Genomic DNA, 23,708 nt, shown 5'->3' on the forward strand with positions numbered 1-23,708 from the left:
TAGGAGAAATAATGGCATAGACAAGAAAAGAACACCATCCTCCTCCTTCTGATGCTCCTCTTGCTCTCGCTTGGGATGATGAAAAGAAAAAAAGTATATATAAAAAAGGTTAAAATACTATTTTTTCTCTAGTTTGAGATCCATTCTAATACCATTTTTTTCTCTAGTTTGAGGTTCATTCTAATTTAGTCCTTACATTCAAACGGGTTTGATAAAAGACAGACCAAGTAGGAAAAAGGTATAAAAATGAAAAAGCAGCCCAAACTTGTCATTGGATATAATGAAGTACATGAGAGTAGTTATAAAAAAAAATGTAACAATATGTAATTGATAACAGTAAGAATAATGCTCGTCCTCCTTGCTTGAAAAGATGAATACAAGACTAGTCTAAATAGCAATAAACAAGGAAAACAAAAAAGGAAACAACATACGAGGAAACAATACCTAATTCTATCAATCATTTACCAATTAAAGCTAATTAACAAAATATACCTTATGAAACATACAACAATTATGAAAGTAATGGAACACAATAATTGAGATCATGAGTGAGCTTAGTAGTGGAAAACATATTTAAAATAGCTATGGCAACCTTAGAACAAAGGATAATGAGACTTCTAAAATAAGACTGTCCGACCCTAACAAAATTGATGTTGATCCATTACGTAACACTAGTTGAAAATAATGTGATAGAAGGCTGGAGAATAAATTAGGTTATACTAAGATTTTTAGCCCCAAAAGCTTTTACTCATTTTCATGAAAGATGAACAAGTCATTTATTTGTCTTTTCTGAAATGGCCATTAGTGTGATTGAAATAGAGGATGATAATATGATACCTTCAACTAATGTGTTTGGAATGCATTTTCAAGTGGTTAATTTAAAGAATAAGTCATTTTGGAAAAAATTGGAGTGTTTGGCTACCACTCAAAATAACTTTTGATGTGTATTTTCAACGACTTTTGTCAAAAGTGTTTAAATAATAATGAATTTTTTAAAGAACACACTTTTTTCGTAAGTCAATCTAAATGACCCCAAGTTTAGTTAACTCATTGATAGAAATTGTTATTACTTTTTATGGGCATGAGTAGGTGCAACATGAGTTAGATCGAATATCTTACCTTTATTCTATAGTTTCTCAAAATTACAGTTCTTATGATTTGATTAGTAGTAATGATATATCCCTAAAAATTGCAGGGTGTTTGATCCCATTCCTTCACTATTGTTTTTTATTTCAATTTATCAAAATAAAAGTTTTTGTTTCCTTTTTGGGGGGCAGGAAGAGGAGAAGGGTGAAATAGCTGATGAATCACCACAATGCTTGGAAGATCGCCACCAAGCTTCGGCAGTTTCTGAATGTTCATCAGCCTTCAGCTTTGGCCAACAATTTACAGAATTAGAAATATCTTGGGAGGGGAGATTTTCTAGAAACATAAAAGATACAGGTAGAACACCGTCACCTCGGCCATTGCATCGTGAATCGCAAACCACATTCGAATTGGGGCGAGATTGCACACCTCAAGAAACAAAGAGTCTGAACCATCCAACTGAAGCAGATAATGAACCATTGATCTTAACCAGCTCAAGTGAAGAACTTGTCACTTGTGTAGTAGAAGACTCAGAGGAGGAGGGAAATGAAAGAAATGACGGAATTGAGATCGACGTTTCTTCCTCCTCAAGGAACAATTTGTTCCTATCAAAGCAAGTGGTTGAATCTACCGCAAACTCAAGTGATAATAGACAACATGATCTGATCCTAAGCAATGAACATCCAACATTTGATTCTAGCAAGCAGCATTGTTCCAATAGGCCCAGCTAGAGTTTAGGGTTCAAGGGGAAATTAATCCAACTCATTAGAAGCCATATTCTGGAATAACTGAAAATTTTCATTACCTGATCTTGAATGACTTAAGATAGGTTGTATATATGTTTTGGATAGAAGAATCTCGTTTCGATAGCCTTTGTAAAGTTACGGTCTGTTTGTGAATATAGGAACTTAAGCATATAATCATCTTGACACTTGGCTATATGGATTGTAATGACCCAAGTGGGGAAAATTCTAATACCGTAGCCGTATAGACAATTTTTCATACTACCTCCATTCATTGTCTGCTACAAAAATAGAATTTAAAGAATTACGTGTGGTTTACGAAATAAATGAATAATATATAATATATCCTTCGATGATGTGTCAAATTATGAATGGAAATAGTAAGTATTATTATAGTATTAGAAATTTATGTAAATATCAACTTATACTTCTAAACTTTAGGTTTGTATCAATTTAAACCTTGAACTAATAATTGTGTAACTTTGGGGATTGTGTCAATTTAAACTCCAAATTTATAATTGTATCAATTTAAACCTTAAATTTTTATAAGTGTATTAGTTTAAATCCCGAACTTTCATAATTGTATCAAGTTAAACCTTCTATCGTGTTTTATTTGGATATATTTATGAATGTAAGTTTGGGGTTTAAATTGATACAAATTTCAAAGTTTAGGGTTTAAATTGATACAATTCTTAGTTTAATGTTTAAATTGATACAAATTTCAAAGTTTAAGGATATAAATTGATATTTGTCCTTGAAATTTTCTTTGACCCAATCCAATTTTTGTATCCAAAATAACAAATGTAACAACAAATGCTAAAACCATCTTTACTTACCTAAAAACCAGACTTAATTAAAAGTCCCGTCTATTGTTTTAAGAATAAACTTAATAATAATTTAAAAGAATTAATCAAATGTACTTATGGTTTATTTGGATGATAGATTTTATTTCAATATTTATAAATATCAAATATTTGTTATTTAAATGTATGAGATGTTTGTGTTTGGATAAATATGATAATTAATATCATAAATTCAATTTTAAATCAAGTAGATAAGTTTATTATTATTATTATTTTTATTATGTCAGGACCTAGGAATGGCAAAATTTTCCGATGATGATTCACCAAAAAGTGCTGGTTTTTATATGGCTATGAGAATTCTCGCGACGACGATAACGTGACAGCAGCTGATAGTTGGACAGCTGAGTTCATCGGTGGGTTCCAATAATCTTCGTTTGTCTCGGTTTCCATAGATCCTGTCGCACCCCGCCCCAAACCACCCTCTTAGCCTAGAGAATGGCGTGATTGCAGTAGTTATCAACCCTTAGGTTGACACTTACTGCCTAAAAACTCTTGCGGAGTAACTCTGATACCAAATACAATTCATATGCAACGGGATGTCTTTAGACCTATAATTTATTAACTTAGAAACATAATATGTTTAGAGTCATTACAACACTAGATTTACAAGTCCCAAAACCCACAAACCCTAGTCCCTATATGAACCAAAACAAACATGTGTACAATATTAACTGTAACCACCTAGCAAATGGTTACAAGTCTTTTGGTCGTTTAGTGGCGGAGCAGATACTGAGCTATCTTCAGAGGATTTGACTGCTACTTATTGGGGGGGGGGGGGGGGGGGGGGAGAGAGAAACAACACCAACTACTAGTCCAGAGAGAACTTTTTGCTCAATCTTTGACTTTATTCACCTTTGGTCACATTAGGTACTACTGCTCAGATACCTTCTCCTTGTTACTTCAGTATCGAGCTACTAAGATACCTTCTCAAACGTATTTCAGTACCAATAGATATCTTTCTCCTTGTACTTTAGTATCTAGTTGGGTGGATGCCTTCTCCTTGTACTTCGGCATCGCACTTCAGTATCCTGTTTGGCTTTCTATAAAGTTTGTAATCCAAAACAGCTTAAAAACATTTTAGTTTCGAAACATTTTAGCCACTCACCTCGATTTCTTAGGAGCTTTTCACTCTAGTAGCTCCTCGGGCTCCTTTTCACCCCTAGAATCCAGATTCAACTTACAACTTAGATTACTCATAGTTCTAAACCTTATTTTGAAATACTTCCTTCTACAAACTTATTCTAAAATGTCCCAGGAATCTTACCCTAAACTTGCAGCTCAGAATTCCTCGTGGTTTGGCCGGAATATCAAAACCTTCAAGACTGGCCCAGACTAATCCGACAGTCTGACCCTTCTGCCTTCTTCTCAACCTCCAGTCCAGTTCCTTTGAGCTTTTTCCTCCGGCAGCCCTACTTTGAAAACTAGATTTTCAGAGCTTTCAGATGGCTTTGGAATCACTCCAAACTCACGAGTATATTGGAAGATCTCCTCGTCCAAGTTGACACATTTCTCTGAACCCTCACTGCCCTTTACTTTCTCTACGAAATTTATGATTTTTTTATTTGAAAATGAAATCCCAAAACTCTATTTATAGGCGTTCAAATCTCTCGTGGTGTTGACAACACCTACTTGGCTGCATGACCAAATGTTTAATCATTCCTTTATCAACGTAAGCTGACTTCACCTTGGTTCAATGTATTCTTCCCAAACGCATCCAACACAATTTCTTAGGGTTTAAGAATTTCTCTTAATTGGACACCTAGATTTTAGTTGACGTTTGCTCTTATGTCTTCAAGCTTTGTTTGTATTCAAATTAGGGTATTTAAATGCATAATCCACCTTAACGCGTCCAAATACATCACCCAGAAGCTTGCTTGGCCATTCAATGCATAGGCGAGGTGTGGGCATGACGTTCAAATGCAGCACCGGACAAGGTGTGGCTGACACACAGGCTGGTCTCGCTCTCTCCCACTTTCTCGCTGGTCTCGCTCTCTCCATTCTCGCCCTCTCCAACTTTGTAGCTCAAAATCTCGCTCTCTTCCTCTTTCTCGCTGGTCTTGCTCTTTCCCATCTCGCTCTCTCCCATTTTCTATCCAATCTCGCTCTCTCCCGGTTCCTCTCCAACTTTCTCTCCAATCTCGCTCTCTCCCATTTTCTTTCCATCTTTCTTTCCATCTTTCTCTCTAATCTTTCTCTCCAACTTTTCTCTCCAATCTTTTTTGCTCAAAATCTTGCTCTCAATGATCTCACTCTTAGCTACTGCGAACATTGTTTGTCTCCGTGCAATTTCTACACGATTGTGCCACTAGTCACTTGCCTTCCAGTGCTTTGTGCACAACACGCATTTCACATAAATTTTCCATACTTAGCCAATTTTTCCCAAATTTTCCAAACTTAATGTCCATATTTTTTTTTTCAAATCCCCATTCATTCTTCACCATTTCACACTAACTTTCTCATAAACCTACTTATTATACAAATTTCATTACAATTTCACCAATTAAAACTCAACTTATTTATACAAATTTAAATAGGGACACACAATTAAGTGGAAAATTACGATAATTTAAAAAGAAAACACATTTAAGTGTAAAATTAGGATTCGGAATTCACATATCCCGACTTGATTGGAGTAGAGAATCCCTTGTTTGATTGGATATGGAGTCAAATTGAGGATTTAATTCGGATTCTCGATCCCCCAACCACCTTGAATATTGATCTATTATTACTTTTTGTTTATTTGGATGGTAGATATTATTTCAATAGTTATGAATATTAAATATTTGTTATTTTACCATATGTATAATAATGTTTGTGTTTTGACATGATAATTAATGTCTTAAATTCAATTTTAAATCTAATCGATAAGTTTTATTATTATTATTATTATTATTATTAAGGACCTAGGAATTGCAAAAGTCCCCATAAGTCCTCATCTGATTAAGACGAAGAATCTTTGGTTTGATCAGATATGGGGTCAAATTGAAGATTTAATTTGGGTTTGCAATTAGGGATGGGGGATCACTGATCTTGAACCACCCTAAATATATATTGTTTATTATTTTTATAACATATATATATATATATATAAATACATATATGTATGAGTATGTATACACACATATATGTATAAAGTGGTAAGCTACTTTATGTTAGATTGTTGATGTTAGTTTTTTTCTTAAGAAAACAACTTAATTCATTATTCAATTTACAATAAGAAATGCTATTCTGTTTTTTTTAAAATTATACATTAAAATAAGAAAAAGGTTCACAAATAGAAAAAAATATCAAACTATTTGTAGAATTAGTAAAAAAAAATTAATACACTTTTATCATCGTTTGTCACATAGTATCAATGATAGAATTCTATTCGTTTCTATCACTATTCTGATAGACTTCTATCAAGATCATCCTCTATCAAAGAAGATTAAATTTTGTTATTTTATGTAAATAGTTTTTCTTATTTTTCTATTTTTGAAAATCCCTTTAAATTTTTTTTTTTAAAAAAACAGTAATAGTACTAACTTTTAACATAAAATATTTACATTTTCAATATAAATACACAATTTTAATTAAATTTTAAATAAAAATAATAAATAAATATCGGGGATTGTTCCCTTTTTCTCTTTTTGTTTTTTTAACCATATGTGGAATGAGAGAATTGAACCTCTGATCTTGAGACCGATAGCATAAACATTATACTATTTGAGTTATGTTCATTTTGGCAACTTAAGGTTGTCATTGCCATGCATTTCAATTAAAGTGATATGTTTGACATCATTTAAACCTCATTCATTCAATGACGTAAATGAGAACTTCTATGTCTCATATGTCTTTCCTTTATTTTACACCATAAAAATATATCACGTCAATTTTCATTCATCATTTTAAATATTTATTCTTCAAGGATATTTTGGGACAATGTAAGTTGAAGAATTAAAATAAGGCTTTGAAAGTAGATTACAATTGAAATTTCAATAGTCTTATATAATTAACCTATCTAATAAACAAAAAGAATGAGCGCCCATACAAAGATGGTCATAGAGTCAGATTGTGCATGTATTAGGGTTTGAGATTAAAAAGAAAAAAAAGTGAATTAGGATTATAAAGTCAGAATTAATCAACTCGAATCACTTTTTCATATTTTATTTTTTACAAAAATAGAAGATCAAATCTCTAATTTCAAAATAGTGAGTCCACACGCATTACCATTTTATGTGCATAGTTTTTTTATTTGCTAAACACAGTTTTCTTATGCAAAGTTGTTTTAAGAGATAAAAATAAGGGGAACATTTCGAGTACATTTTACATGCAACTTCTATTCAACATTTGTCATGCCATTAGATTATTGTATTATTTGACTTGATGAGTTACTATTCTTAAATTCTTCTCTTTATACAAACAAGGAATAAAAGTAGAACAAAAAAAGAAAAAGAAAAATTGAGATGAAACGAGCCGTATGTATGTAAGTATATATATATATATGTTGGTAATGGCAAGAACTAGAATTATAATGAGAATTTATACGTGAAGGAAAAGATAGTAATAATGGATGGGAATCGACATCTGAAGATATTTGGAATCCATTAGATTAAAATGAGCAACACACTTGGGATGCAGAAAGTGGCTTGTAGAAAAAATTAAGAAAAAAAAAAACAATAAATTAGAAAGAAATCAAACAAACAAAAATATTTCTTTTTTCTCTTAAGAATTGGCACAATAATGATCTTATTCTTCAGCAGCAGCACTTGCAGCACTGAGATCCACAGAAAGATCAAGGGCCTGACACCATCCATATATCACACAGTTAATTTAAATAGACAGTATTAATAACCAAATAACAGATTTTTTTTCTTTTTTAATAACTGTTTTGTTTTTAACTCTATATTTTTTTTAAAAAATTAGGGACCCGATTTGATATTAAAAAATTAAGCTTACAAACATTATTTTTACCAATAAGTTTCCTCGTTTTTCTATCCACTTTCTACTAAAGTATATATATATATGGTTTTCAAAAACTAATTTTTATGTTTAGAACATGACTAAGAATTCGAGTGTTTCTAAAATAACAAAAAAAATGTAAAAACTATAGAATGAAATTTATGAGAAAACAAATCTAAGTTTCAAAAACAGAAAACTAAAAATAAAATCATTATTAACCAGAAGCTAAGTTTGTTCATGATTAGGTTTTTACGTAGTGTGTTTGGATTAATTTTTCAAGTGTTTGATTCTAAAACTAAGTCATTTTGAAAAAAACGAAAGTATTTGTCAATCATTTGAAATACCTTTTGAGACACTCTCAAAATTTATTGTATACAATTTTTATCGATAGAATTTAAATAAAAGTGATTATTCTTTATAATCTTTTTTTTCCCTATTGAATCTAAACAGGTCCTACGTTTCTAAAACCATCGGAAAATTCTAGTCAAAACTTTTCAAAAGAAATTCGAACCGTTTCAAAATGATCTATGTGAGTGGTAAGAAAATTAGTAGCGACGTCTATTACCTTTCCAGTGATCTTGCTGTACATGGCAAGCACATCTGTTACTGTAGACTCAAAATGGGTACTTCCATCGTAACTCTGCATTAAAAACCAATGTTCAAAGATCGTTAAACATGTCAATATGCTTTTCATTCGTCTCTAACAATTTCTTTTATGAGAATGGAAGAAATAGAATTGTGAACTTTACCGTAGATATGAAGCAATTATCTGCTTCATGATTATTTGTGGGAACATATCTGTCATAAGTTTCATAGAATATCTCATCAACAGGCCCAAGGAGGTCAATCCCCGGCTTCAATTCAACCTCAGGATTATCGGTCTCTGCTTCTGTCGAAACGAAAGCAATGAATTTTCCTTTTGGAGCAACGTTGTGTGCATATGAACAACAGAAGAGGTACCTACAATAAAACAAAACCATTTCATGTCATGTAATGCAAGAAAATGTTTGTAATGTTTTGGCATAGACACTTACATGTCTGATTTACGGCCAAGTTGCTTTTGGGGCAGGATAACTTGAGCTGAATGAGAATCATTGGTGTCTGGGATTGGATGACTCATTATACAAACTGCACGAGCTACTTTTCCAACCTTTTTAACCTGTTGAATCAATAGAGTGGGTCCGGCAGATAAAATATAAGCAATTCTCTAGCATATATATTATAGATATCAGTTATTGGCCTTCTTGGTTAATGGTTTATAACCAATGTGGTTGATTCTGCACAATAATCCATAGGTTAAAACTTTTTCGATGTCGAGAGTTACCTTGTCTGGCAGATACGATGGATCACAAACAACTTTTTTGCATTTAGCAGTTTCCCCTTCGGAAGTCACACCGTAAGCTTTCCCATCGCTATCAAACTCGACCTGTTATCCAAAGATCGATTAATCTCAAAAGAATCAAATGCGGGATGTTCAGAAGGCACTAATTATTCACTGGCATCAACATAATAAAAAGAGTAAGATCAAGAAAGTAGTAGTATAGATAAACATTTTTGTGACCAACATCAAGTTGAATTGTCGCATTAAAGCAAATAACAGAAGTGCAGTTTTGTTGATGATGACTTAGTACTACGTTAAACTTCAAAGGCTTAAACGGTTAGTTTCATTATAAACTTAGTATTTTCTAATTCATTCTCCAGCAGTCAAATATCACTGTTTCCTTCTTCAAAATAGCTATGAATAATGGGAGTATGGAGATGCATTTACTGATAAGCTATTAATTCTTACCTTTTTCAGCAGAAAGCAATTACTTCTAGCTTTTAAGTTACATAGTAGGCAATGATTTATGATGAACATGATGAGGATCAAGAAGTTTACAGAGCTTAGGCTAAAAGGCAACTGTTAGTGAGGTACACTCTCAGTTTACCTTGCATTCTGGTTTGTTAAGCATGTAAGTTCCACCATAAACGGCACTTAAACGGGCAAATGCCTGCCAGAAATTTAAAATAACATGATGAGAAAATTTCACTTGTATGATATTAAAAAATTTAAAGCTCTAAACATACCTGAGGTAACTCTCCAAGTCCGTAGAGTGGATAGATATAGGGAGATCCTCCTTGGAACCGTGCCAAAGATTCTGCGTAAAGCTATATACAACAAATGTCTGATATAATGCAGTGCAGGATTTTCAATTTTGATTTGTAATTTTAGAACATATGCATGGGCGAAAGTAAAGAGTAAAAAGCATAAAAGACAGTCTTTTTACTTTCATTCTTTTCACAAAATCCGATGCTGGCCCATCCAAATAACTATCGTCAAAATGTAGTGCCAAAGCATGCCCAATAAAGTCAATTGTATCATCTTCTAGCCCATACTTCCTGCAATACAAAATCAGGAGAATGAATGAAAAGACTCTCTTCCACTCAAAATAAAAGTGGCAACATCGAATCTAGTATATGAACAGTATGAGGGAAAAGACATGCTCACGTGATGAGTTCTCTAGCTGTAACTTTGCTTAAATCTAATCCTTCGTGAGATTTTGGATCACTCTCTTCATAATCTTGGACATAAATGAAGAACTTTCGAGCACGACGTTTCTCAAAAAGTCCCATCAGTGGTGACTTCAGAGCTTCAACATCAGTAGCTGGAACTTTGTAAATCTGAAGAATAGAAAAAAGGAAAAAAAAAAAAAAAAACAGCAATGTGTAGACAAGTAAGTTTATCAGATACACTAACAGCCTAACATTTCTTTCTTTCATCTTTGTTATTATTAAGAAAGAAACAAATAAAAAATAGAAACAACAAGGGAAACTTTCTATAAGCATTCAGTTTACCTTTCCCTTGTTGTACACAAAACTACCATCAACAGCCTTGAAGTGTAGGTATTTGGTAACGTCTGTGTGGATGAGCACTCGTACCAAACCTCCGTTGGCCATCATGAACTATGGAGGAAAAAAATGGACAGAATCGCTCAGATCGACCCTAACACGTAAGTCCCTTCTATAACAATTTGTTTATAGCTCTCTGGTTTTAGAAATTATGTTCGTTTATTAACAATATATTTTATTTCCTATTGTATTTTTTTCTCTAAACATATTTGAGGTAAGAGCCAAATTTTAAAAACAACCATCCTTCGGTATCATATCAAACATAGCATGACAATGGAGAAAAATTATGTACCTACCTTGGGTATCATATCAACATTGTACTCTTTGCTCAAGCCCAACTGTTCTGGAGGCTTATCATTCCCCCTGAAGCGCTTCCAGAGCTGTAAGGGGGAAGAGAAACATTTAATTTAGACCAGAAAATTTGGTCAAGGGAATAAGAATTCTAATTAATTGGAAGCTTAAACCATGAATTTGATTATAATCAACCTGTATGAGATTAAGAGAGGTTGATGCTCCTCCATAATAATCATTTCTATCCATATGAAGTACCTGTTCCAGAAGATTACTGGTTTAATCCCAAAATCAAGGGGGAAAAGTCTAAAGTCTCCATGTTCAAGACCAGACCAGGCAAAGAACAGATTCTTAGACAAGGAAAATGTCCCAAAAGAAGAGTCGTAAGTTATTCAAAGATTATGTGTGCTTGAAACCGTTCTTCAAAATGTGATGATTTTACAACAAAAACAAATTGTTTTAGGAAAACAAATTTTTGAAAAACATTTATCCATAGCAGAAAAGTTGTTCCTCCCAAATAGTTCTAAATCAATTAGCAGCTCAAAAGAAAAAATTCAGGCAAAGATAGAATACTGGCCAAACAAACAATTACTATGATTGAAATTAAAAAAAAGAAAGACCATAAACATAAGGTTTCTCAAGTGTATTCAAAACAGCAAAACCCAGCAGTGATTGACAAGAATTATTTAAACAAAAAACAACCGCGAACCAAAAATTCCTCAAACCATTAGCGAAAAGCGAAACAAACTTCATCCTCAGGAGTTCAACACTCTCGTACACCAACGATACAACTACATCATTACAAACTCCATTTATCATCCTCACCAGATTTTCCAAACGCCAAATTCATAAACATCTACATATCACAGATCTATCGAAAATACAAATCACAGTAATGATCGACAATAGTTTCAACATCGGTTCTATACATTCCTAATCCTAAACAAAGGATTCACATTTCACACAAACCACACGCAATTTCTTCCCAAAGCCATTAGATCAACAGAGATTCAACGAAATTCACTGAGCTTAAACACATGACTTACCTAGGCCATCTAGTTAGATACCATCTTAAATCACCAATCGACCTGACCCATTAGATGGGTGAAGGAGAATTCAATTATATCATCTAACAATTCGAAACTGATAATGATACAAAAAGAAGGTTAGAGAGAAGAGAATACTTTGAGGCCATCGACGGAAAGAAGGCCGCTGAGAATGCATTCCTTAAGGCCGGTACCGAGAACGATGACGTCGTATTCTTCATCCATGGTTGCAGAAAGAGGATGGAAGGAAGAGGAAAATTGAGAGAGAGAGAGAGAGAGAGATGGAAGAAGGATTTGAGAGAAGAATGGTGAAATAGAAGAGAGTGGGGGTTTTGAAGTGGGGAATCTGGAACAAGTCTTTAGCGGGAACCAACGAGAGTAACGGGAAACAATGCATGTGTGTTCTACTTTCACGCTGAGAAATGTGCGTGTACACCACGCGCTATAGTTAAATCTCTCTTTCTCAATTAATAAATTTGTTCAAATAAAATTGTTTAATTACTATTTCGGTCCTTGTATTTTTTGTTTTTGTTCATTTTAGTTTATATACTTTCAAAATGTTCATTTTGATCCTTGTACTTTAAAAAAATACAAGAACCAAAATGATCTCTTTTTTAGATAACAAGGACTGAAATGAACTAAAGTTGAGAATATAGAAACCAAAATAAACATTGTAAAAATAAACCAAAATAAACTAAAGTCAAGAGTACAATAACTAAAATAGCATTTAGACCAAATAAAATTAAAGGAAAGTACCAACTTCTATCCCTAAACTTTAGAGGTTGTATCAACCCCCAACTAATAATGGTACAAATTTACATCTTGAACTTTTGTAATTGTATCAATTTACATCCTTCATTACGTTCTGTTCGAAAAACTTCTATAATACTTCTAATTGTATCAATTAAACCTTTAAACTTTCATAAATGAATCAATTTAGAGTAAATAGAAGTTTCTTTCAAACTCATTCATGCATTTATTCTAATCGTCCATTTTGTAAAACCAACATTTGAAAAAATCTACACACATTTGGGAACTAATGCAGGAATGATTTTCAAAGATAATCGTAATAAAGGGTTTAAATTGATTGACTTTTGAAAAATTGAGAGTTTAATTGACTTTAATTATAAGTTTCACATGGTATTGACTGAATCAAATTTGGAGAAGAGAGACACTTGTGAAAGTTTAGGATTTTCATTGATACAACCCCCAAAGTTAAGGTCAAATATCAAAGCTAAAGACAAAATATTAATTTAAACCCATTAAAGTCCAGTCAATAAATTTAGATCTTTCATTGCGATTACCTTTGAAGTTCATCTATGCATCAATTCTCAAACGTGTGTACGCTTTTTCAAATATCGATTTAACAAAATGGACAATTAGAGCAAATGCGTAAACAATTCTCAAGAGAAATTTAGTCTAAGAATCCAAATTGATCAACTTATGAAATTTTAGGAATTTAATTGATAAAATTATAAATTTTACATGATGTTTTTCTAAATGGAACGTAATAAATGGTGTAAGTTGATATGCTCACAAAAGTTCGAGTTTAAATTGATAGAATTATTACTTTAAGGGTGTTTGGCACGTAAATTGAGTTGGTAATTATTATCTAGGGAAATAAATTATTTGGAGAGTTAAATTATCTATGTTTGGTTTGTAGTGTTAAGTTGAGTTGGTAATTTTTGTCTGTGATTGGGATGCTGAGTTGAATTGAGTTGAGTCAGAAAGTTTATGTTTGGAGTGCTGAGTTGAATTGTGTTGGAGTATTTGGTGCAATTTTTCTAAATGAAAATGATTTTGTCTTTTATTTATTTATTTATTTGCTATTGTTGAAAATTGTACACATATTTTTCCAATTTTTTTAAGACAAAAACAAAAAACTTTCAATTTTTTTTTTAAAATACAACAAATTCTCTATAAAGTATTGATATACTAAACACAAAATTTTCAATTCAATTTTTTAACACTCAATTACATAACATATTTTTTCTCCATTTCTAAACACCAAACATATTCCAAATAAATTATACCAAATTAAAAATTGGACAACATTTTTTTTTTCGTTTTTTGAAAAATGTAACATATTTAATTTTAATCACACAATTGCAAAACAATTATATTTTTCCACCAAAATACATGTCATATTCCAATAAAAATGAACTTTTTGCTCCTATCCGACAATCATTTTTAACCATCAATTACTTATGAATTGATTTTTTATATGTATTTAATCTTGCTAACTTAACATTATTATAAAAAAAATATTAACATGTTCTATACATAAATGTTAAAGCATTCAATAACTTAATAGTTTATATTTATATAATATCGTTTATGTCAAAATCAAAGTGTGTATAAAATATTTATCTTTCATATCATAATGATATTCACAAGGTGCTAGTATAGTAAAGTTACATTCTTTTTTACATCACAAAATAATATGAGACAACCAAACATGTGTCAGGTTCAAAAAACAAATTCACAAATATATAGTGTTGAGTTGAAATATAAGTGGTCAATATAAAGGGTCCGAGCAAATAAATGGATGCAATAGCATTTTTTGTACTTGTTCCGGTACAATGAGGAACCAATACATCTTTTGTATGTCCGTGCCAATGATATCAATAAGGTCACATCTATCATCATCAGTCAGCCCATCAATAGAAAATATGGCATCAACTACCTCATTTTGACATCCAAATTCTAACTCATACTTCTCCGTTGCCATGATACGAATTTGCCTATGTGTGCTAACTATATATTAGCGGTTGATCGCATGATGTCAATCATTTCATTTTGGAATGTCAATCGTTTCCTCTTACTCTCTCTAGATGGCTCCACTGATACACTTGCTTTGCCTGTGAGATATCTTGTACATTTGCTCTCTCTGTGGACATATTTACTTGATCTTCATTACATTCTCAAGCAATTGGGTTTCGGTTTGTTGATTATCTGGGATAGCATAGTCTTGTGATACTAGATGAATCTTGTCCTCCATTTCCTAGAACAAATTTGATACCATCACCAATGACACTCACAAAAATGTTTGGTTGCCCTATCCTTCCCAGATACATGTGAAAGCTCATCGTGATGGGAAAATACTCGCAGAAATATTTGATTGAGAATGTCTCAATTTAGTGAAGGAATAACTATTCGCCCTGAGGTGGTATTTATTTTAAATCACTGAAGTATCATTGCAAGATAAAATGATGTTGGGTCCATTATCGTTTTGCTAAGCTGATTGGATTAAAATGAATGTCTGCATAAGTATCTAAAATAAGTGTTTTTTTTTAATTAACAAAATGACTAGCGTAGTAATCTTTTTGTTTGATTTGATAAACTAAATGGCGATAATTACGTGATATGGAAGAATACGATTAATATAGTTTTGGTCATCGACGACTTAAAATTCATCTAGTGGAGGAATTTCCTCCAAATCCTGGACCCAATGCTTCACAATACGTTTGTGAAGCCTATGACAGGTAGATAAAGGCCAATGACAAAGGCAAAGTCTACATTTTGGCAAGCTTATATGAAGTTTTGGCCAAAAAAGCACAAGCCCATGGTCTCAAGCATGATGCTCTAAAGAACATATTTAAGGCCCGCATGAACAAGGGATCATCCACTAGGGAGCATGTCCTTAACATGATGATCCACTTAAACGTGGCCAAGATGAATGACGTTGTCATAGATGATACCAGCCAAATTAGCTTTATTATGGAAACTTTTCTGAAAAGTTACCTCCAGTTCTTGCATCATTACGGTTATAAACAAGATTGAATACAATCTTACCACCCTTTTAAATGAGCTGCAGACTTACGAGTCCTTGATGAAAGTCAAAAGACAAATCGGGTAGGTAAACATTGCTAGTTCCTCAAAAAATTTCCAAAGGGGTTCTACCTCTGGGACTAAGTCCACGCCTTCTTCCTCAAACCCCAAAAAGTGGAAGAAGTGGAAAGGTGGTAAGGGGAAGAATAAAGATAATCCACTTACTACTACCAGAAGGGTAAGAAGGTCAAAGTTGTGAAAGAAACCTGTTTCCATTGCAATCAAGATGGGCACTAGAAACAAAATTACCCAACTACTTGGCTGAAAAGAAGAAAGAAAAAGAAGGTAAATATGATTGACTAGTTCTAGAAACGTGTTTAGTAGAGCATGATAAAAATGCTTGGATACTTTATTCAAGAGCCACTAATCATGTTTATACTTCTTTACAGGAAAATAGTTCCTGGAATCAAGTTGAGGCTGGAGAGATGACTCTTCAGGTTGGAACAGGCGAGGTCGTCTCAGTAGTTGTAGTAGATAGCATTAAGTTATTTTTTGAATCTAAGTTTGTATTGTTAGACAATGTTTACTTTGTTTCTAATTTCAAAAGAAACTTAATTTCAATTTCTTGTTTGTTGGAACACTCTTATAATATATCATTTATTCGTGATAAAGCTTTTTTTTTTATTATAAAAAATGGTGTTGATATATATTCTGCAACAAATGAAAATAACTTATATGTATTAAGGTCGTTAGTATCTAAAATGCTCCATAATGTTGAAATGTTCAACACCACAACTACACAAAACAAAATAAGGAAAGTTTCACCAAAAGAAAATGCTCGTCTTCGGCATTTAAGACTAGGTCATACTAATTTCAATAGAATTAAGAGATTGGTTAAGAATGGACTTTTAAACAAGTTGGATGAAAATTCTTTACCAGTATATGAATCTTATCTAGAAGAAAAAAAATGACAAAAGGACCTTTTACTGAAAAAGGTTAAAGAGCCAAAGAATCCTTGAGCTCATACATTTAGACCTTTGTGGTCCAATAAATATTAAAGCAAGAGGATGTTTTAAGTACTTTGTCACTTTTACTGACTATTATTCTAAATATGGGTATGTTTACCTAATGCAACATAAGTTTGATATACTTGAAAAGTTCAAGAAGTATAAGGCTGAAATTGAGAATTTATTGGGGATAAAAACACTTTGATCAGATTGAGGTGAAGAGTACATGAATATAAGATTCCAGAACTATATGATAGAACATGGAATCACATCTCAATTCTCAGCACCTAGTGCACCTTAACAAAACGGTGTATTTGAAAGGAGAAATAGAACCCTGTTAGACATGGTTCGATCCATGATGAGTTATGCCTTTCTTCTTATCTCGTTTTGGGGTTATGCAGGGGAGAGTGTAGCATACCTTTTGAACTAAGTTCTATCAAAGAGTGTTTCTGAAATGTCTTTTGAATTATGGATAGTTCGTAAAAGTAGCTTACGACATCTCAGGATTTGGAGATGTCTAACACATGTGCTTGTGGCAAGTTCGAAGAAATTGGAAACCACGTTCAAAATTGTGCCTTTTTGTAGGCTGCTCCAAAGAAACAAGAGGTGGTCTCTTTTACATTCCAAAAGAGAATAAAGTGTTTGTATCGACAAATGCAGCTTTCTTGGAAGAAGACCACATTAGGGAGCAAAAATCAAGGAGTCAAATCATATTAAATGAACTCACCAAAGAAACTACTGAAACTTCAACAAGAGTTGTTGAAGAAGGCAACACTTCAACAAGAGTTATTGATATTGATTCATCGAGTCAAGCACATCCTACTCAAGAGTTAAGGGAGCCTCGATGTAGTGGGAAGGTTATTTGGGTTATATTTGGGTTATACAAGAAGATCATTAATGGTTCAATAGCATTCTTGGTGTTATATATGGATGATATCCTACTCATCGGGAATGATGTAGGTTCTTTTACCAAAATTAAGGAATGGTTGGTTGCTCAATTCCAAATGAAAGATTTGGGTGAAGCACAATTTTTTCTAGGGATCCAAATCATTAGGGATCGTAAGGACAAATCTCTAGCCTTGGTCTCAAGCATCGTATATTAACAAAATACTAGATAAATATTCAATGCGAAATTCCAAGAAAGGTTTACTACCTTTTAGGAATGGAATTATGTTGTCTAAGGAACAGTGTCCTAAGACACCTTAAGAAGTTTAGGAAATGAGACGGATTCCTTATGCATCTATAGTAGGTAGCCTTATATATGCCATATTGTGTACTATGCCCGACAACTCCCATGCAGTGGGAATGGTCAGCCAGGATTTGATCATTGGACAGCGGTTAAAACTATTCTCAAGTATCTTAGGAGAACGAGAAATTATATACTTATGTATGGTGCTAAGGATTTGATCCTTATAGGATACACTGACTTTGATTTTCAGACTGATAAGGATTCTAGAAAATCCACATCAGGATCAGTGTTTACTCTGAATGAAGGGGCTATAACATGGTGCAACATTAAGCAATGATGTATTGTAGATTCCACAATGGAGGCAAAATATGTAGTTGCTTGTGAAGCTGTTAAAGAAACTGTTTGGCTCAAGAATTTTCTAATGGATTTGGAAGTCATTCCAAACATGAACTTGCCCATCACCCTTTATTGTGATAATACTGGTGTAGTGGCTCAAGAAGTCTCGAAGTCACAAACGAGGAAGACACATTGAGCGCAAGTATCATTTCATTAGAGAGATTGTGCAACGGGGAAATGTGATCATCACATAGATTGCCTCAAGCACAATGTTGCTAATTTATTTACAAAGGCTCTCACGGCTAAAGTTTTTTAGCGCCACCTGGAAAGCATGGGTTTACAAGATATGAGTCATCTAATCTAGGGAAAATGAGAGATGTTGTTGGGTATATTGTATGCCTTAGTTTATTGTATTGGATTTGATATTATACATCCCACTCGCCTTAGGACAAGTGGGAGAATGTTGGATTTGGTGTTCTAAATCTCATGCATCTTGTAGTTTGTAAATACAAAATATATATTTAATAAAATAAAAAAATATTTTATTAACATTTAGATTGCATTAATTCAATCCAATAAACTAAGGTCCAAGGTTATTTTATGTAACTTAAAACATGTATGTGGTCGACATACAGATGGATCATGTTTAAGTAATAACCTAAATGGTTTGTAGTAGATGAATAAAGTTAAGTACCTTATCCTGGTGACACTACAAATACGACCCACTTTGTAGTTATTACAATTGTTGCAAAGTGCTACAAATCCTAATCATTCATGTGAAGACAGGTGAGCGGGGGTATTGTATACAAAGAGTTTGTATAATACTAGACCACAAAATGAATCTATACAACATCGTTACTAGAAGAAATTTACATTTCACTAGGATGACCATAGGTAAATTGACTTTAATCTTCAGTGAGTTATGAACTCTTGTTTATAAGGGCAATCCTTTAATTTGTATGAGTGAGAATGTCTATGTTAGTCGACTCAACAAGCCTACCATTTTAGGGATTTGTCCAAGTACGGAGCTAGAAACACAACTACACAAGATGGAATTAACTTCTTCTCGACCTTAGGAAAAGTAGATAAATTGCTCCCTTAATAGTTGATTTCGGGTCTTGAACATTAAGGCCTCAACCTCTCACTAGCTTGAGAGGTGTCAGTTCATAGTTGGACTATAAATTGTTTGATCATTAGAGGAATCAATGGTACTTAAGGAGTTAGATGTAATTAAAGGAGTAAAATTATAATTTGACCCAATTGTAGTTATGAGCAATTTGTGAAGGATCGACTTACTGTTGATTGGTTATATTCGTGGACACAGAAATATATCTATAGTGCGAAGAGTGTAACTATCGGTTTTTAGTAGAGTGACTGGTAGTTAATGAACATCGATTAATTTAATTAAAGAGTTTAATTAATTAATCTCATATCATTGGAGCTTTTAATATATAGGTCTATAAGGTCCCTTTGTTAGCTCACTAAAGGATAGTAAAAAGGAATGATTTGAATTGTTCAAATCACTTGATGGAATTTTATATTAATGTGATTAATATAAAATATGGTTAATTATAGATGTGATCTATAATCCAAATTATGAAAGAGAGAAATATTTGAATGAGATTCAAATATTAAACTCATATGAGTTAGATTCATGAAGAATTAATTAACGTTAATATTGGAAAGGTGTATGGAATATTAACGGGTTAAATTTGAATGAGATGCAATATTGGAAAGGGCTTTAAATATATGTTTAAATTGGATTTAATATATGGTTATTTAATTTGTATGCCAATTAATTAAATAAGGGCTTTTTAATTAATTAGTTTAAAAAGGGTGGAATTGGAAAAACTTGGAGAAGGGGTTAACTCTTCTCCATATAAATATATCCTTATAGCCCATTTAGGGTATGAGATTCATTTGTGAAAAAGAACCCTAGCCACCACCAAATTCCTCTCTACTCTCTCAACAAATTCTCTCTACCTTTCCCCCTTCCCAATGTTAGAGACCACACATCTAACTCTTGAAGTCTTAGATATAACAAGGTTATTCTTACGGTGGTGTCCTTTATCGTCCAAAAGGTGTTCATGAGATAAGCGAGAGAAATTTACGATAAGATTAGATTCAACAAAGGTGAGGTCCTTTTATCCCTTTTCTTCTTCTTCTTCTTCTATAACATGCTAATTTTGATGTTCATCCTCTATTATTCTTGTGTGGACTGCTATATTTTATTTCCATAAAATTGAAAAACTCAATGCAAGGCGATCTCATGCTTTCACGAGAATTTGATTTCATTCATATCCCTCTCCTATTTAATTTTGCAATTAATTTATTAATATATTTTATTGCTTGAATTTAATTGCAATTTTTTGTTCTTGAAATTAATTTCTCATATTGGATTATTTTGATTGGTTGTTCTGGAATTTCTATATCCCTTATTAATCTTGTTATTAGAATCAAATTGGGTGCTTTAAAGTAGTATTATTAACTTTTTAATTATCTTGGGTTGAATTTGTTTGCATGAATTTATTGTTTAAATAAATTATTAACAAAAAAATTGTTAACTTGTTTATTTGGGCCCATATTAGTAAAGTTTTCATTAAGTTAAATAAACCCTATTCACCCCCCTCTAGAGTTGTCATACCGATCCTACATCTTCAAGATCCAAACTCAGCCTTTAAGGGAGCAATTCATCTACTTACCCTAAAGACGGAAATGAGTGAATTTCATCTTGTGTAGTTGTGTTCCCAACTCCCTACTCAAAATCCCTAAAATGGTAGACTTATTGAGTTGACGAATCTGGTCATTCTCACCCATACAGATCAAAGGATTGCCCTCATAGACAGGAGTTCACAACTCACTCGGATTAAGGTCAAGCTATTAGTGCGTTATTTTATTGAATGGAAATATGGATGATATGCGTTGATGGAATTGCGTTGTGCACTCAAGTTTCCCCAGCGGAATTCAAGTGTAAATTCCTATGAGTTTCCTGGTAAGTCCAGGGTCGAACACAGGGACTTGTGAAAATAGATTGCGTTGGTAATTTTGATGAAAACTTTGCAGTAACTGGGAAAATAAATAAAGTGTTTGGTTGTTGATTGCGTTGATTAAAAACAATAACAAATGCGGCAGAGTTTGAAAAGAGTTGGTAAATGAGAAATGCGATGAATATGCAGTGACCGGGTTGAGAAAGGTTTTGGCTAACACTCCCTAGAATGTGTTCATGCTTACGATCATGCAACATGCATACAACAGTAAACCACCTCTCGGTGTGAATATCGTGGCTTCTAAGGCTAGAACGCATACGATAAATATGCAATAAGTCTACAGGGTTTACACATAAACCTCTATCTCTATTTATGCGATGACAACATGACATTTACACAAATATGCGACCACATAATATCATTCCCATTCCTAGGATGCATGCGATGCAAGTTGGCAAACAAAGCTTATTTCTAAGTCCCTATCTCTTATTTATGCAAGCTTAATCTTGCTCTTTTGAGTCTAGATTCTAACCTAGCTCTCTCGAGATATTAGGTTCTTTCTTTAGACTCTCTCTCGAGTAACTCTAAAGGGTATTTTGCACAGCATAAAACAAGACAATCGCAAACAATAAACTTCCTGGGTCATGTTAGCTTAGTTCTTCTCAACCTATTCAACTAGTTTAGTTACTCATGCGTATTAAGAGAATGAGCAGATGTAGAAATAGAACTTCCATTGAATAGATATGAATATGAAGTATAAAATAACAATGTAAGTATAGTAAAGAGCCTGGTAGCAATTTCTTGTTGCCAGGCATTTACACTGTTTCTACTCGTGCTCTAAAGATATTCTCGCTCTCGCGAGAGTCGACCCGTTCTCTACTCTTACGCCCCAAGGTTCTCTCTCGAGTTGCCCTGGGCGATCTCTGGTGCCATCAGTCTTCTCTTGCTCCGCCTTAAAAATGGAAGAAAACTATGAATAGAACGTGTGGTGAACCGATTATATATATCGTGAACCCCTTTTCTGAAGAATTCACTTGGTTTTTATAGAGCATCAATGGTGAAAGGCGGCTTCTCTCTCTCAGTTGTACAGATGGGACAGCTTTAATTCCTGATTGACGCTCTGAATGTACTTTGTAACCGTTATCGGCTGTCAACTTAATTTGGATTCGACTGTCATCAGCTTTCTGTCCCATCGTTCTTAATTGGCCTTTCACCCAGATGCGCCCACCTTGTTACTGACCAAGTTGCGACGATCCTTCTCGGGCTAATGTTTGCGAGCACGATCAACGCAAAGTCTTGCAGTGAAGTTGCACTCGATTGATGATTTCCTATGATTGCAATCTTGCATTGCGTTAACGCATATTCTACACAAAAATACAAAAATCAATAGTTCTAATGCGCTGAACGCATGCGACCGCAATATTTTAGATTTATGCTTAATGGACACAATTTAACATATTTCATCAACGCAATCCAATATTGTTTAAGAACTTAGCACTATGATAACGTGCATTTCTACCCGTTATTACATCCCCAAATTTAAACAATGCTTGTCCTCAAGCATAAGCTAAAGATTCCTTTAGCAAGTCCACCGCAAAGTTCTTTTCCTAGATTTCTCAAGGATATTTCATTCAAATCCTATATACTAAAATTCTCTTAAGTCTTATTCAAGTTTCTTCTTAAAATATGTCTAAGACCTAGGGATTGCAAGCTTAAATTTTAAAAGGGCTTTACTAAATTCCGGAACATCGCATGATTTATTTCAAAAAGAAAATTTTCTACAGGGGTGACAAATGATTTTATCCTTGCACAAAAATTTTCTTCATTGCTTTTTTTTTTTTTTTTCTAAACTTGCGCTGATCAAAGTGCCTTGCCTTCGTTTTGGCTTGCCCCCACATGTGTCATACAGACATTCAACTACGAGCAATGCACTCTTTTTTAGACTAAACTCATACCGATTCGGTAGTGGAGTTGTGGTCATTTATTTATGCGTTGATCCTGGTAACTTACTTTTGTTTTGGCTTGCCCACACGTGTGTCATGCAGACATCCAACTACGGGTAAGTGTCTTTCACAACTTAACTCTTATCAACATGGGTTTCCCATTGCGTTGACAGTGGAGTTGTTATTCTCAATTTTTATTTTTTGAAATAGCAAGGTCGAAAACAATTACCTCACCCCAAATTTAAATACGAAAATGTCCTCTTGCCAAAGATTAAATAAGTTATGTGACGTTCTTGAAGTCGTTGTAAAGAGGTTTGAAAGAAAGCTAGCAAACTCCTATTCTAGAAATATTTCATGAGGTGACTATCTTAAGATTAAGTTGACTCTAATATATACGAAAGAAATAGAAGCATATTTTTCATCATTGAAATCATACTTGGCAAAGAGAATAGAATACGGTAACTCACAAATTATCTATGTCAAAGGACGTTGAATTAAAGAAGAGACTGGTTAAAACTGAAAAACTAACATGCGATGTGATAGCTCGCAAAATTTGGAAGATAAGTTATCAAGGAGAGTACACCCCCAAATTTTGCGCTATCGCCCACATTGTATT

General features: G+C 33.2%; 2 protein-coding genes across 5 annotated transcripts in view; one reads left to right on the plus strand and one right to left on the minus strand.

The window, feature by feature from the left end:
• Positions 1 to 2,149, plus strand: part of LOC120078284 (probable ubiquitin-like-specific protease 2A) — a 58,330-nt gene extending 56,181 nt beyond the window's left edge. For 2 of the 4 annotated variants that reach the window (XM_039032512.1, XM_039032514.1), the window contains one exon: positions 1,278 to 2,149. In XM_039032512.1, coding sequence (XP_038888440.1) covers positions 1,278 to 1,817 — 540 coding nt within the window. In that variant the 3' untranslated portion in view covers positions 1,818 to 2,149. The remainder of the gene's footprint in view (positions 1 to 1,277) is intronic. The other 2 variants (XM_039032511.1, XM_039032513.1) reach the window with 1 other exon arrangement.
• A 5,104-nt stretch (positions 2,150 to 7,253) lies between these two features.
• On the minus strand, positions 7,254 to 12,217 carry LOC120078259 (guanosine nucleotide diphosphate dissociation inhibitor At5g09550). Its single transcript, XM_039032483.1, has 13 exons — positions 11,998 to 12,217; positions 11,009 to 11,071; positions 10,819 to 10,902; positions 10,469 to 10,576; positions 10,122 to 10,294; positions 9,901 to 10,012; positions 9,701 to 9,781; positions 9,562 to 9,624; positions 8,958 to 9,059; positions 8,668 to 8,792; positions 8,383 to 8,593; positions 8,199 to 8,273; positions 7,254 to 7,474 (listed from the first exon to the last, which is right to left on the minus strand). The coding sequence occupies exons 1-13, from the start codon at positions 12,082 to 12,084 to the stop codon at positions 7,421 to 7,423; spliced, it is 1,338 nt and encodes a 445-aa protein (XP_038888411.1). The 5' UTR covers positions 12,085 to 12,217; the 3' UTR covers positions 7,254 to 7,420.
• Positions 12,218 to 23,708: the final 11,491 nt, after the last annotated feature.

The sequence above is a fragment of the Benincasa hispida genome, chromosome 5 (assembly GCF_009727055.1).
Source record: "Benincasa hispida cultivar B227 chromosome 5, ASM972705v1, whole genome shotgun sequence".
Taxonomy (NCBI): Eukaryota; Viridiplantae; Streptophyta; class Magnoliopsida; order Cucurbitales; family Cucurbitaceae; genus Benincasa; species Benincasa hispida.

Bases quoted from the DNA above. Each gene is read 5' to 3' on its own strand.
- LOC120078259 (XM_039032483.1), bottom strand. From the start codon at position 12,084: ATGGATGAAGAATACGACGTCATCGTTCTCGGTACCGGCCTTAAGGAA. The intron at 10,295-10,468 runs GTAAACTGAATG...TCTATTCTTCAG, and splicing joins TTGTGTACAACAAGGGAAAG to ATTTACAAAGTTCCAGCTAC. The intron at 10,013-10,121 runs GTGAGCATGTCT...TTTGTATTGCAG, and splicing joins ACAGCTAGAGAACTCATCAC to GAAGTATGGGCTAGAAGATG.